The sequence below is a fragment of the Maniola jurtina genome, chromosome 22 (assembly GCF_905333055.1).
Source record: "Maniola jurtina chromosome 22, ilManJurt1.1, whole genome shotgun sequence".
NCBI lineage: Eukaryota > Metazoa > Arthropoda > Insecta > Lepidoptera > Nymphalidae > Maniola > Maniola jurtina.
Genome location: NC_060050.1, coordinates 7,039,312 through 7,054,382, shown reverse-complemented (window position 1 = coordinate 7,054,382; position 15,071 = coordinate 7,039,312). Strand labels below are relative to the sequence as shown.

General features: G+C 37.4%; 2 protein-coding genes across 3 annotated transcripts in view; one reads left to right on the top strand and one right to left on the bottom strand.

The window, feature by feature from the left end:
* The first annotated feature begins 450 nt into the window (after positions 1-450).
* The window catches only part of LOC123876733 (glutamate decarboxylase 1), a 23,654-nt gene continuing 9,033 nt past the window's right edge, over positions 451-15,071 (top strand). Inside the window, exons 1-8 of one of the 2 annotated variants that reach the window (XM_045923065.1) lie at positions 451-745; positions 3,109-3,296; positions 3,786-4,008; positions 4,428-4,679; positions 5,014-5,078; positions 5,365-5,554; positions 5,800-6,033; positions 6,279-6,488. In XM_045923065.1, the coding sequence (XP_045779021.1) occupies positions 635-745; positions 3,109-3,296; positions 3,786-4,008; positions 4,428-4,679; positions 5,014-5,078; positions 5,365-5,554; positions 5,800-6,033; positions 6,279-6,470 (1,455 nt within the window). In that variant the 5' untranslated portion in view covers positions 451-634 and the 3' untranslated portion in view covers positions 6,471-6,488. Of the gene's footprint in view, positions 746-3,108; positions 3,297-3,785; positions 4,009-4,427; positions 4,680-5,013; positions 5,079-5,364; positions 5,555-5,799; positions 6,034-6,278; positions 7,048-15,071 lie in introns of those variants that run through there. The other variant, XM_045923064.1, reaches the window with a different exon arrangement.
* On the bottom strand, positions 7,385-14,128 carry LOC123876736 (venom protease-like). Its single transcript, XM_045923073.1, has 8 exons — positions 14,007-14,128; positions 12,369-12,469; positions 10,841-10,977; positions 10,376-10,506; positions 9,442-9,610; positions 8,816-9,060; positions 8,445-8,605; positions 7,385-7,657 (listed from the first exon to the last, which is right to left on the bottom strand). Exons 1-8 carry the CDS (start codon positions 14,071-14,073, stop codon positions 7,496-7,498), a joined length of 1,173 nt encoding a protein of 390 aa, XP_045779029.1. The 5' UTR covers positions 14,074-14,128; the 3' UTR covers positions 7,385-7,495.

The window sequence follows — 15,071 nt, the reverse complement described above, 5'->3', positions numbered from 1 at the left end:
AGCACTATCGCAATTTAAGAATATAAAACTAAAGGATGCCTGCGACTTCGTCCGCGTGAATTTAGATTTTTATAGATTCCGTGGGAACTATTTGATTTTCCGGGATAAAAAGTTGCCTATTTCGATAACAGGAACGCAAGCTACTTCGGTACCCATAAAAATTGGTTAAGTGGATGCGTCTTTAGGAATCCCGCGGGAACTCTTTGATTTTCCGGGATAAAAAGTAGCCTATGTCCGTCTCCGGGATATAAGCTAACCCTGTACCTCTCGTCAGATCGGTTAAACTGTTGTGCCGTGAAAAGGTAGCAGACAGACAGACACACTTTCGCATTTATAATATTAGTCAGTATGGATAGGTATATATTAGTATGGATTCTTAGCAAATGATTGTAGCAAGTAATATCAATAGTAGTAAATAATCAATTACTACATTATTCTTGCTAATGAAGTTTTTCCGACTCCATCTCTTTAGCACTGCAGTCACGACCGGTTCTTTGGTCGAACCGCACACGTTTGAATTCTAAACGTTTCCTTGTTTACTTATTCATTGAACCTGGTCAATATTTTACAGTTAAGATATTTGGTAGGTCTAGGTACTTTAAATATATTTTAAAGAAATTATACATTGGGTTGCATGATGGAGGCAAATGGACACACGTTTTTGGACAAAGTTCTGGGAATCGTTAAACAAGAGTCAGGTCAAGAGACTCCTCTTCTCCAATTCAAGCATCCAAAGGAATTAGAGGTAAGAATTTAGTGTGCTTACCTCTACTTTATTGAATGTATGCATAATTTTAACCCTAATTATTTTTCATAACAAGTAAGCCCTTGACTGCGATCTCACCTGGTGGTTAGTGAACCAAAACAGATAGTAGCGTGTAATCGTTTTGATAACAATTAATCAACTAAGCTATAATATACTATGAAGTAGGTAAAGTACGCGACGGGTCGAAATGGCAATCGGGGTAGGACGCCCCGCACACCCGCACAGCCCCCACGCTAACCCGGTGCGGGTGAACGCGGGTGACGTGCGGGTGACGTGTGGATGCGCGGGGTGTCCTCCCGCCTCATACCTTGATTGCCATCTCAACCTGTCGCGAACTATACATACCTTTGAAATTGTAATGAAAACAAAACACGGAGGATGCGTGCTGCGCTTGGCACGCGCCTGGGCTTGCATGCCGCTGCCATAAATGAAAGTAAATAAAGCTTAGTTTGAGTTGCTAACAAGAAATTCGCCGCGCATTGACTCTGCTGGTGTGCGTTGCGCCTTAGATGGAAGCGGGTAACATGGAAAGGACACAGCACTTTAATTGAACCCATACCTCAGAATACGTAATAGTACATACCTACCCCTAATCATCGTACATCTTTAGGCCGGCACGTTGTACGCACCAGAGACAATCGGTAAAGACACCACCAAGCGATTTTGCGTTCCAGTTCGATGGTGCATAGAAACTGGATACCCTCCCTAAGTTATCCGGCTTCAATCTGGACTGCAGCATTGTCACTTTGTAGTTCTAAGTTGTAACAGCAGGTTAACCTAACGTCATCGAATAAAAAATCATAACCCTTCTTTATGGCTTTGACAGTCGGGTAAAAAGGCGCATGCATTACAAATGCGATCTACGATATAACCCGGTGCGCTAAAAATAGGGGTGAGGTTACAGTAATTCGCAGAGGCTGAAAATTTGTTAGTTTTATTCGTAATTTATAGTTTGATATAGGTATACTCAATAAAGCCCACTTCTAAGTTTCTGCAATATTTGTAAATATTTGCATGCAATGTAATACTTAATAATAACTGCTCATTATTTAATAACTACTTTACATAAATACATAGACTGCTAAAATCATAACCCTTCCTTTTGGCTTTGCCGCAGTCGGGTAAAAAGTAACAACCATATAAATAATCAATTTTATTGTGGTGGTAATGGTCCTTATTAGGAACTCGGGTGCCTAATTTGGCCTACACAAGCCATAAACTGCTTTTTAAACAGTTAACAAAGAAAGCTAATTAATTTTTCCACCATGTACCTATAGGAACTTTAATAAATCAATAAATTTTCTAATTAAGTATAAGCATTTCAATAAAGGCTTATTGGGAGCAAAGTACTTAATTTTGTATCTAAAAGATTGTTTACTTTATTTATTTATAGTAATTATAGTAGGTACCTACTTAATATGCACTACCGGGTTGATAAAGGCTATGCATTTATGCAATTATAATTTTAATACGATTAATATCATTTATTTAAATTATATTTATTGTATCAGAGTAGTTAAAGCTAATAAATCTTTATTCCACTCTTGACCCTTTCAGTTCAATGTACTTACCCACTCTTACATACCTACTGTTCTGTATGGTCATTATTAGTTATCGTGGTAGGTACCTAGGTACTATTCCGTTTTAGGGTTCCCTACCTCGAAAGGAAAAACGGTACCATTATAGGATCACTTTGTTGTTTGTCTGTCCGTCTGACGACTTTCTACCTAGCACTCGTCAAAATGAGAAGTGCTTAGGCCATAGTCCAACATGGAGAACTCTCAGGCATGCAGGTTTCCTCACGATGTATTCTTTTACCGTAGGGAAGTATACATACCTAATTAATTAGTAAGTATTTAACTTAATTAATAAGTATATTTAATTGCATAAAACCAAAAGTTAGAGGTGCGTGCGTGAGATCGAATTCCGGACTCTCTAAGTAGGCTTTATAAACCACTAGGCTATTGGCGCATATCACCAGCAAACAATATTACTGAAATTCTTTTCTTAGTTGTTGGCAACTGTGGGGAAGATCTTGTGGGCAACTGAAAGCTTAGCCAGTTGCTTTCACGCAACTTTTTCTCTAAGGAATTTATCAATTGCATCATCTAGTTTATTATAAACTAGCCGATGCCCGCGACCTCGCCCGCGTGGATTTAGGTTTTTCGAAATCGCGTGGGAACTCTTTGATTTTCCGGGATAAAAAGTAGCCTAAGTGCTAATCCAGGATATTATCTATCTCCATTCCAAATTTCAGCCAAATCCGTCTAGTAGTTTTTGCGTGAAGGAGTAAAAAACATCCACACAAACTTTCGCCTTTATAATATTAGTGTGATTCACAGGAAATATTACGCGAAGATCTGGACATATCGAATCAGCTAAATGACCGGGAGCTCGAGACAACCGTACGAAAAGTGCTACGGTACAGTGTGAAGACGAACAAGCCAACGTTCAGAAACCAACTGTATGGCGGGACGGATCCATACGGCCTCGCTGGAGCATGGATTGCAGAAGCGTTTAATACTAGTCAGTAAGTGTTGTGGTCATAAATTCTAGAGATGTAGAGATAGGCGTTGGAGAGTTCTCCATAATGTTCTCAAAGGTGTGTGATGTCTTAGTCTGCCAATCCACACTTGGCCAGCATAGTGGATTATAGCTTAAACCCTAATTCTGTGAAGAAACCCGTCTCAGTATGCCAGGTTGGGTTGAATGAATATTTTACCTTACCAAAACGAAGTTGATGGTGAAGCTTTATCAAAACATATCATGATAAATCTTTCTTAGTAAATACTAGATCTAAGGTACCTACCACATTAAAGCGATTTAGAACAAATAGGTAGGTATCTCTATATTTAGAAAATATACAAGGTTCCTTTTGTATGTATGTTTTACGTATAATAATAAATGCATACCTAAAGGGGAATGAATGCGGTTTTTACATGACGTAGAAAATCTTATCGTAATAGTATGTTGAAAATCCTTGAAATTCATTGTAAACTTAGTGTATTTTGTATTCCAGATATACATTTGAAGTTGCGCCAGTTTTCACCCTCATAGAGTTGAAAGTTCTCGACCATATCCTCAAGCTTTTTGGTATTCCTAAAGGAGACGGTATCTTTAGTCCCGGAGGAAGCATATCGATGCTGTACGCGCTAGTCGCTGCCCGGTTTAAGGCATTTCCTGAAATTAAGAGGAAGGGTATGCGTGGTTTGCCTGAGATGGTCATTTTTACTTCTGAAGATGTAAGAAGTATCTTATCTTACTTATTAATTTTGCGTAGGTAAATATACCTACTGCCAATCGATTTAATATTCCAATATCGCACCTTGCGTTGAAACCTATAAAAGGATTAAACTAAAGTATTGCCATTATAAGTAGGTATTTCCTATTAAGCGCTTCTTATAGAGTTAATACGAGACTATTAGCTGAAAATACCTAAAGTCTAAACAAAATAAGGCATACGTTCTAACTTCTATGCTAAAATTAAAAATCGTCAATGGCTCTATAGGTATATAGATTTTAAGCTTAGATTAATTGATCGTTAATACCATGTCAGGAGAGATCAAGATAACTCTAACTTGTCGACAAGACAAAAGTAGAAAAAACACTCCGAATTAATTATTACCGACTACCTATTAAAAATTTGGTTTTTCTTTTTCAGAGCCATTATTCCATAATGAAAGCAGCACATTGGCTCGGCTTTGGTACAGAGAATGTCAAAGTAATAGAGACAAATGACCGAGGTCAGATGTTAACGTCAGAACTAGAGTCAGCTCTCCAGCAAGAGTTGGTAAATGGAAAGTATCCTGTTATGGTTAATGCAACCGCTGGTACTACTGTGCTAGGAGCTATTGATGATCTAAACACTGTGGCTACGGTTTGCGAAAAATATGGTGTGTGGATGCATGTCGATGTAAGTAAAGAAACAAAATAATCAAATAATAGGTATACTAATGAATAATTACGACGTGGCTATTGCTCCGTCACAATAAATTAGACGTAATTAGACGTTTTCTTTTTGTTTCCGTTTCCTCTTGAACAATATCTAGCTTATGTCAGGGATAGGTATGAACGACAATGCAACGGATGGTGATTTGTACGACCTTTTGGATTTCTGAACTACTATGCTACATATAAGTATGTCGACCTTTAGTTGATAGAGAGACTAGATTCTTGCACAATTGATGATGATTGACAAATGAGTTTTCAGATACATACCCACGAATAAATTCGGATATTTTTTTCAGGCGTGCTGGGGAGGAAGTTTGATGCTATCAAAAAAGATTCGAAACAAGTTGCAAGGGATAGAACGGTACGTAATTTTTTTTTCTTGAATAGGTAGGTAGTAAGTACGTATTACTAAGATAAACGCTCTCATTATGCTAAATAGTATTTTTGCCTGATTTTAAAAGGATAAGTCCAATTTGATGGTTGCGGTAGCAATCTATACTAATATTCTCCTGACCGAATTTCGGTCACAGCAGCCTAGACCTTACCTATAGTGCATAAGTGTGTGTGCAATGCTGGTGCAGTTTATTCCTTAACTTTCCGAGTACCAAAATGATTTAATTTATTAATATTTTACTAATAAATTTTAGTGCCAATTCAATATCATGGAATCCACACAAAATGATGGGAGTGCCGCTGCAATGTTCAGTATTCCTTCTTCGAGAAAAGGGTTTATTGCACGAGGCAAATGCAGCCGCAGCACAGTATTTGTTTCAACAAGATAAGTTTTATGATGTCAGCTATGACACTGGGGATAAGAGCATCCAGTGTGGGAGAAAGGTAAAAAATAATCTTATATTATATTTCTCTGAGTAATAAGGCCGCCTTTGCATACAATTGTTTTTAGTTTTCAGTTTCTTTGTTCAGTCTTCTATCTATCTCTCTATCTGTCTGTCTGTCTGTCTATCTGTCTGTCTGTCTGTCTGTCTATCTGTCTATCTATCTATTTACACACATAGCACAGGAGAGTTCATCTAACAAATGTTTTACTGAGGACTTAAATATAGTAATCCATTTTCTTACAGATCGATGCGTTTAAACTGTGGATGATATGGAAAGCTCGTGGAGATATAGGCCTCAGTCATCTCACAGACCATGTGATGGAAATAGCGAAGTTCTGCATCCAAACAGTTGCTCGTAAAGACGGTTTCAGACTTGTCTCAGCATATTTACAGTGCCCTAATGTATGCTTCTGGTACATTCCGAGTTTCATGAGAAAGAAAGAGGAAAATCAAGAGTGGTGGGAAATTATGCATAAGGTAGATTTTGATTTAGTATTGCCCCAATTTTTTAGTTCCCGTTTCCTCTAATAAAAATCTTCTGCTTGGGTCTATGAAATGTTTAAGAAAGATTGTGATTTTGTTTTTTTTTTTTAAATTTTAAGTTACGAATATTCAGTTCATTTTCTTTCTAGCCATACCAAGCATACCTACATATCTAACTACCGAAATTATGAGGAATAAACCACTAATCAGCCCTTTTAAACAAGTTTAATTTCTTTCAGATCACTCCAAAAATCAAGGAACAGTTGATGCTCACTTCTCGAGTAATGGTCGCATACTCTCCTCTGCGACAAAGGAAGAACTTCTTCCGATTAGCGTTCACCTTCCATCCCATTCTCGAAAAGAAACAGGTGCTCGACATACTACAAGCTATAGAGGAATGCGGAGAATTGATTACCTTGGCGATGTTGTAACTTTAATGTTATTTAAGAGTAGTTTAGACATTTCTGGCTTATTCTATTGTAAATAAGAATCGATACGGTTAACTTTTTGACTACGAAAAAAAAGTAAAGGTGTTGCTCAAGTTAGTTTTCATACCTTTGATGAAGTTAAAATTGTGCTGAAACCCTGACTTATGCAATCTATTTTCCTTTAATTAATGTTCAAAGTTTAACGGTAACCGTAATCTAGCAGATAATATCTACTTACTCATGTGACGTAACTTCCGCCTGATGTGCATTGATTTAGATGGATTGATGATAATGAATTTAATAATATTATGTATTCTAAAACAGTTACCACCACGAAAATTTAAATAATCATAAGGTAATTTAGATGTTCATGGTTGACACCAATTGCAAATGGTAGCAAATAATTTGTTTAGTAATTGATTGTAATAGTAGTAGGTTCTAACCGTCTGTAAAAATTGTATATAAATATTTGATTAAGTTAAGTAGGTAGGTAACTACATAATAATAAGCCTGATTTATTTGAATACTATTACTGAAGTTTTGTAAGATTTTGTAAACTAAAGAGTAAAAGGTACTTACTAAAGCCTCTTGTTTTATTTGTTCCCAAATTGCGTTTAAAATTGTATGATAGCTAACATACAGTTACGTTCTATTAAAAATAGTATTCAAAAGTTCGCGACAGTTCGACATGGCAATCGAAGTGGAGACGCCCTGCATACTCGCACATCCCCCGCGCTAACCCGGAGCGGTATAACGCGGGTAACGTGCGGATGTGCGGGGCTTCCGCCCGCCTCAATCCTGATTGCCATCTCAACCTGTCGCGTACTACTAGATAGTCCAATCTGAACACGAGGCGTATTAATACGCAGCTGGGCTTGCGTATTTAATCCTTAATCTATGAAACAATTATTTACTTATTATCTTTTTATTTATTATTACACTTTTAGAACTGTAATATATCTGTAAACTGTAGTGGATCTTGTAAGGGTTAAAATTACGAATGACGTCACACGTCCCTTTTGAGGGGGTTAAAATATAGAGTTCCGCAGGATCCACTCGAGGTACTGGTCGACGCGCGTGTAGAGTCCGGGGTGGTTGGGCTCACCGCAGCGGATGCCCCACGACACCACGCCCACCGCCGCCCAGCGCCCGCTCGACATCTGGTACATCAGGGGACCGCCGCTGTCACCCTGGAAAATTGTGGGTCATCATCATCATGATCAATCCATCGCCGGCCCATACTGAACGCAGGTCTCCTCTCGTAATGAGGAGGGTTCCCCGTCCGCCTCGCTGGCCAAATGCGGATTGTCAGACTTCAAAACTCAAAACCATTTATTTAAAGTAGGTAGGTACTATACACATTTTGAGGGTCAGAATAATTGTCAAGTGGTGATCATTAATTACGTATTCACACACATTATGAAAACATTATGTAGAATTCTCAGGCAACTAGGTTTTTTCACGATGTTTTTCTTCATCTTCCCCTGAATAATCCCATATAAATTTTGTGGGAGAGTCTTAGATCCTCCTAGTGTCACCTACATAGTTACAAAAAATATATATATTTTTCGTGGATTTTACGTCATGCTTTGTTGAGTTGAGTGTTTGCCTTCGCAAATAATACAAGCAATTACACAAAGATTTCAATTTGCTGTACCTAGTGTCGATATGTAATTCTATATATTTTGTCCAAAACATTTGCAAACCATTTGATTTTTTTTTGTAAAACACTATTTTTTATTTGATCACCCCAATAACCCTTAAAACTAATTAAAATAATATTTGACAAAGTGTTGTATGTGACCGAATAAAGGTATCTCACTGCAGTAAGGCTATGAGCGCTGGTTTTCAGTGGGATCCTTAAAAATGGCGAAGCCATGGAATAGACTACGTTATGTCGATATGACTTTGTTTACGGTTAAGCCTATTTAGATTAAACTATAAGTAACGCATTACTCCTATAAGTTTAAAACTTACCTGACAAGCATCCTTCCCTCCTTCCTTGCCTCCAGCACAAATGGTTTCATTGAAAACTGAGTCAGTAAAGGAGGTAATACAGCTTTCTTTGTTCCAAATTGGTACGGCTACCTCCATTAATATGTTGCTGTGTGGACCACCATACCATTGCGTGCCCCATCCTTGTAAAACCAAAAAAGTCTTGTTGTAAAAAGTAAAACCAAAAGATGGAAGGCTTTTAGTATGATACGTTACAATATGACCAATGGTACGCTCATACGCTCAATCGATTTCAGTAGCGCTAGGATCTAAATACTTCCTAAATACCGTAATTAATACAAAAGGCAATGTAAAACTGAATCACAGATGGGACTACCAGTTTACATACTTACCGATAACGGTAGCAACTTCGCCGTCCATCGGCAAACCGCGTGGTGGTAAGCAAATAGGCCAGACATAAGTATTGAATACGGCTGGCCTATGTAGTTTCAGTATGGCGATATCGTGGTGGTAATTGGATTTATCGAATAACTCATGACGACGTATATCAATAACCCTGAAGTTGTAGGAGCGGGAATCGTTGCTACGTTTGAAGTCGTATTCACCAAGACGTACGAACAGTTCCTCAGCAGTCCATCTGTTGATATTGGAAACGGGAAATTAATAAGGGGAATATTTTAGTGAACTTCTTATAACTTTTTTATGAATTTGATTAGATAAATGAATACAAACTAGTAGTTAAAAGATAGATTCATCACTTTTAAGGCTGATAGGTATGTGCATATTTTGCGCAAGTAATTATTATCGGACACCAATCTTTTTTATCTTTTCACGACCTGATCAAAGAACAGATTTTGATAAAATTTGGTGCAGAGATAGCTTGCATCCCGGAGACGTATATAGGCTGTTTGGTCCTGGAGACATTTGGTCGCGGAATATATTCTAGTCTCGTATTTAGTCTCAGGGGAATATAGAAATTTTTTTAAAAGCAAATTCCGCGGACGAAAACGTGGTTTACCTAATAACGCAGTGAGCGGCAGTGAGTATATGTCTGTCGGTGATAAGCGCACCTCCGCAGTACTGCTCGAAACCGTCAGGGGTGATGGAGGCCATCCAGGGCCACTCGCGAGGGTTTGCCTGCTGGGCGCCAGTTATCCTACCTTGGCTTCGGGTGCTCAAACCGCAACCTGCAATTTACGAGAGCTTCTAACAAGTTGGACAATTTACTGACGAAAGTAATACACGATGCTCGTAAAGGGTAGTTCCCGTGGAGTGGAACCAAGTATTTTTGTTATTTATATTCTTTGGCATGTACGATTAAAATTGGTATCATGAATACAAAGGCCCAAAGACTCCAAGCTCAAAGAACTCTTAACAAGCTGTTATCAAAAAAGACGCTGCAGTTTGGCACTTCTCTGCTTTGCTGGTGTGCAGACAGTTCGGCTTCATTTTTATGCTACGGATACGGAGTATTTGATTGATGATGCAACTCTCATGGTTTTGGGTTTCGGCCTAGCAATATTAAAACACAAACTTACTCTTTTCTTTAATAAAAGAATGGTCTATTGTTATTAAATATTTTAGTATTAATTTGCAAATTTTAATCTCACTTCTATTATAATTTTTTTTTACACTTGTCACCAGTTGTTTTATTTGTATCAAAATAATTAAATTTAACATCTAATTTATTTAAATATTATCTCCTTTTAAGTTCCGGTGGAATAACAGGATGACGAAATCTTGTTACTTATTTAACTGAATTGATGAATTCCCCGAAATCCTAATTCATTATCAAGTCCTACCACAAATTATGTATCTTATGTAACTTTCTATTTTTTATCATGAATTAATTATATTAATTATAATTTTTCGATTATTCCTTTGTAGTGTAGGGCGTGCAAATAAAACAACTGTTCAAATTGATAATGCGCTTTAATCAAAACATTACAGACCTCTGTTTTCAGCGCGGTCTATCTTGAGCGATAAATCATTCTCTTCCTTTGGGGCAGTGGCAGGTAGGTCCCCTGCTAGAGCATCAGGGCTCCCTTGACCCCTACCGTCAGGGCAGCAAACGCCGATAGCTCTATGAAAATAGAGACGTTACATTTGATTACCCTATCCAGATGCTAAAAAAGAGGTTTTGCGTCTCTTGCTGAACTTGGTTGGTGTGGGAACTAAGAAATTAGCGGCAGATGTTATTTAAATCATGCCAAAAGAGTACATTGACTATACCTTGACCTGTTAGCATTTGAATAGGGTCGTAAATAAGGAATATGGTAGGGTAGAGTAAGGAATTTGTATAAGAGAGATAAGCTTAACCTTTGTCTAATTTATTTCAATATTAGTTTGAAAGAAATATTATATTTATAAAAAAAAAAACAAAAATAAATAAAATTACCTACACTAGGCAAACTTACGAGTGGTTGATGATACAAAGGTAATCCATGAACTTCATGAAATCCCTCTTGAAGTCATCCTGAATGCAGTAATGCAGATGGCGACAGTGACCGCTGGCGCCGTTGGGAAGAAGACAGGCCTGATAAGGTATATTCGGCTGGGAACAAAAGGCTGTATTGTATTGTGACTTCTTTTTGCAAATATATAAATAAATTGAATAAAACTACTTGTGATTATTATATTGATTTTGTTTGACTACTAAGTACTACCCATAGACTACGAATATTATATAACTATTAAGTAATACCTAAAACTACAATCTATTTAAGTTAAGTTTTGAAAAAGACCATTTTGAACGCTATTTGTGGTAGGTAATATGATATGAATTTTCAGCTTACTATGGCAAGGAAGTAAAGGAAAGAGCATAATATTATATTAGAAGAAGACAATAGTGGTATAATAGCGGATCTCGTAGCTGTAGCCAAGAAAATGAGATGACGATTGACGATCTAAATTGAAAATTTGGATATTTGCGAAAAACGAAACCATAAACCCAGATGTAATATTTTGTGGTACAATTAATAATCTACCTAGGTTACTACTTAGTTTTTAACCGACTAGTAAAAAGGAGGTGGTTCTCAATTCGAATTGTTTTATGTAATTATAACTAGTCAGGTATCATAAAAATTTTGGCCCCTGTTCGAGATACATACTTTATTATAGGTATTAGGTAAGTACTCGTACCAAGTGTGAGCGTGGGTGCGCCTAGCAGGCGCCGCGCGTCGTCTCGCTAAATTGGAATGGTCACAATTCACATAATTGAATTTGTAAACTCTCTCCCATTTGAATGCGACAATCATTCATAAATGTCTTTCGCACAACGGTTAAATGTGATGAAGCTACGGCCATTGGATGACCGCCATTTACGAGCGAGTGTTTTTAGTGCTGTTTTTACGGTTTGGAAAATGTTTTAGATGTCTTTTGTCGTCTCTTTTATGTTTCTGTTAAGTGTCTTGTTTCTTTTCCATTGATGTTTGTAGTTGTGTAATCTATAGGGAGTAAAGACGCTTTTGCGCAATTACATAGCTTCAACAAGTACAACATCCGCGCTTAGCCTGCATTACAACAATAAGTTGCACTGAACTATAATCCCCAGAACTATTTCAAGGAATAGACAATGGACTCTGGATAGTTTCCATTGTCCATTACAGATTTTATTATCATATCAGGGAAATAGAAATTCAAGATTCTTGGGAACCAATCCCTTTGCGAAGTAACTTGAAGTTTAATATCTAATATCTGTTTAAACAAGTATAAATTAAAAATTTATAACACTTCCGACAAGTGAAGGTTACAGTAACTAGAAAAGAGCTGATAACGTCTTTCAATCGGCTGAACCACTCTCGATCAAGCCACCTTTCAAACAAAAAAAGGAAATTAAAGTTGGTTGATTAGTTTAGGAGCTATGATGCCACAGACAGATACACAGTATAACACCCCTCTTTTTGGGTCGGGGGTCAAATGTAATTGAAAATAAATGGTGTGAACCTGGTTCTCATTAAGCTCTACGAATCTCTTGGTACGCCCGTGGCCGATGTGCATGCCTCCCGCTGACACCACTTCCTGCCATTCCGGATCCAGCAAATCCGCTGTAAAAAAACCATGATTATAACTGAAACTTAGTGGACTGAAATGTAGCATATAAAGCTAGAAACACTGACTGACTAACTGTCAATTTAATGTTTTAATTATATATTTAATAAGAAACAGTTAAAAATTATTTTGCTATAATCCGCCAACAGGATAAATCTGTATGGTCAAACATGCAGTTACAAGCTAAGCACCGCTTACCTCCCCAACCAAGCAATAAAGCCAAGTTCCCAAGCAAGCACTGCCACCACCATTCACATGCAACACCACACAAGACTTTTCCACTACTCTCGACTGAGAATGCTCCGGTGTCGGGGCGAAACGTGCGTCGAGAGTAGTGGAAAAGTCTTGTGTGGTGTTGCATGTGAATGGTGGTGGCAGTGCTTGCTTGGGAACTTGGCTTTATTGCTTGGTTGGGGAGGTAAGCGGTGCTTAGCTTGTAACTGCATGTTTGACCATACAGATTTATCCTGTTGGCGGATTATAGCAAAATAATTTTTAACTGTTTCTTGCTAAACATGAACTTCCGCAAAGTAACGCCTGATTCTATCCAATATATATATTTAATATTGGATAAGGAAGCTAGGTAAATTTAAGTAGTAAAGTAATTTAGAGTAAGTGTTACCTATAGATAAAGGCACGATGTAATCGTTTATTGAGAGCTATCTAGCCAACAAATTGCTGTGCGAGATATAGATTTGTGCACTGTTTTAAATAAATATAAAAAAAAGTTGTTTTGGTATTCGAGTCCACTAAACCTTACCTTCCCTATAGAAATAATTTGTTTACATACCTACTTAGTACCTGAGTTCTACATCAAACTTAAGTCACAGGGAGACTCATTGGCCGTGGAGTATAGAAAATGGAAATCGTAAAAAGAGACTGAGTGTCCAATAGTGGATATCCATCGATTAATAACAGACTACGAAATATTATTAGCTATATCTAATAGAGACAGAGAGAGCGCCAGCGCGTTCCAGACCTTCGTTATTTCGTAAAAGCTGAAAGTTCCTCTGCGTATTGTCCCAGAGAGGAACGATCAGCGACATTGAAGTTTGGATCATGGTGGATTTGGGAGATAACAGGTCAGAGTACTTAATAAAGGTGGATCTTAGTCCATAAGATGATTGGGCTTAATAGACCCTGCAAAATAATTGCTAAAAACCCAGAAATATGGATGATTTCCGTGAAAGAAAATCTAAAAAAAAAATGCATAGAAACTGGAAAGTTTATTTACGCTTACCTTATGGAAAAACTAAGTACCTAAGGGATAGAATTGAATGGAAAAAACCATAGAGAAGGTCAACACCCGCAAAGCGTTATAGTGCCGAAGGAAGTAAGAAAACGTTACAACTACGATTTGACCTATATTGAATCCATGGAGAAAAACTGAGTGCTATTTTCAGAATTATTGTACTCTCAAAATGGTTTTCATAATAGCTTAGCTATAGAGATTAAAAACGTATGCCTACATGCAGCCAGTAAAACTCACGTAATTAAAGTATTTACTTAGTATACTTTTATTTTATTACTCACTTTTGTAATTCTGTCCATCACAAATACTCGTAGAAATTACGAAAATCAAAACGAGGAGACGCCACATGACTGGTGTTCTTCCCGCTACTGAACAATACGGGCCTTTTAGGACATAGGATGTTGATAACACTGATAAGAAATATAGCATAATCCGCAGGATGTTAGCTTGATAGGCAATGCGCAAAATTGACAACTTTTAATGAAAAAAAAATCCGTTATAATACGTAGGTACCTAGTAGGTACTTAGGGATAAGATTTATGTTTGCTGAACAAGTTGAGACTGCTAGTTGCTAGGTAGGTATGTATATTAAGTTTAGGCTATTAAGTGGTCATCGACGTCAGCTGTTTCATTGGTTAATTAAGTATAGGTAACTACATTAAATTTTTTTTTAATAAAAACAGCTACCACACGAGCAGACGGGTCACCTGATGTTAAGTGGTTATCACCGCTTATGAACATTTGCAGCACCAGAAAAACCACCAATGCGTTTCAGGATTTTGTTGCTCCGCCCCTTGAATAACTCTATCCACACTTCATACTAATATTATAAATGCAAAAGTGTGTCTATCTGTCTGGCTGTCTGTCTGCTACGTTTTCACGGCCCAACCGCTGAACCGATTTTAATGAAAGGTACAGACTTGGGATACATGGGAAGGACTTTTTTTTTTGATCTACACTAAAGCTTGTACCAAAAGTCAGATGATTATGTACCGTACCTACTTGTCCACATAATAATTAACATTTATGTACCTACCTTGCATTCTATATAGGCGCCTAGTCTGAGAATAAACTAATTCAAAAGCTATGTGCTCAATGGGAATAGTGATAACTTATTTATAAACCAGTCTTTGATTTAAAATTATTGCAGTTGTTCCAAGAATATAGCAACCTGTTCCACTGAGCAAATTCTGACCCGCCTTTGCATTAAATGCAATATTATATTATGTACTAGATGATGTCCCCGACTGCGGTCAAAACTCCCGTACCGAGGAACTTTTCAATGTTTTGAGATGAAAAGTAGGTTTCCGGGTTGCAACCTATCTATAGTAGGTATAGATAATGCC

Coding starts and splice junctions, on each gene's coding strand:
- LOC123876736 (XM_045923073.1), bottom strand. CDS start 14,073: ATGTGGCGTCTCCTCGTTTTGATTTTCGTAATTTCTACGAGTATTTGT. Junction 12,470..14,006: donor TGATGGACAGAATTACAAAA/GTGAGTAATAAA, acceptor GTTTTTTTACAG/CGGATTTGCTGGATCCGGAA. Junction 9,061..9,441: donor GCCGCTCACTGCGTTATTAG/GTAAACCACGTT, acceptor CAATATCAACAG/ATGGACTGCTGAGGAACTGT.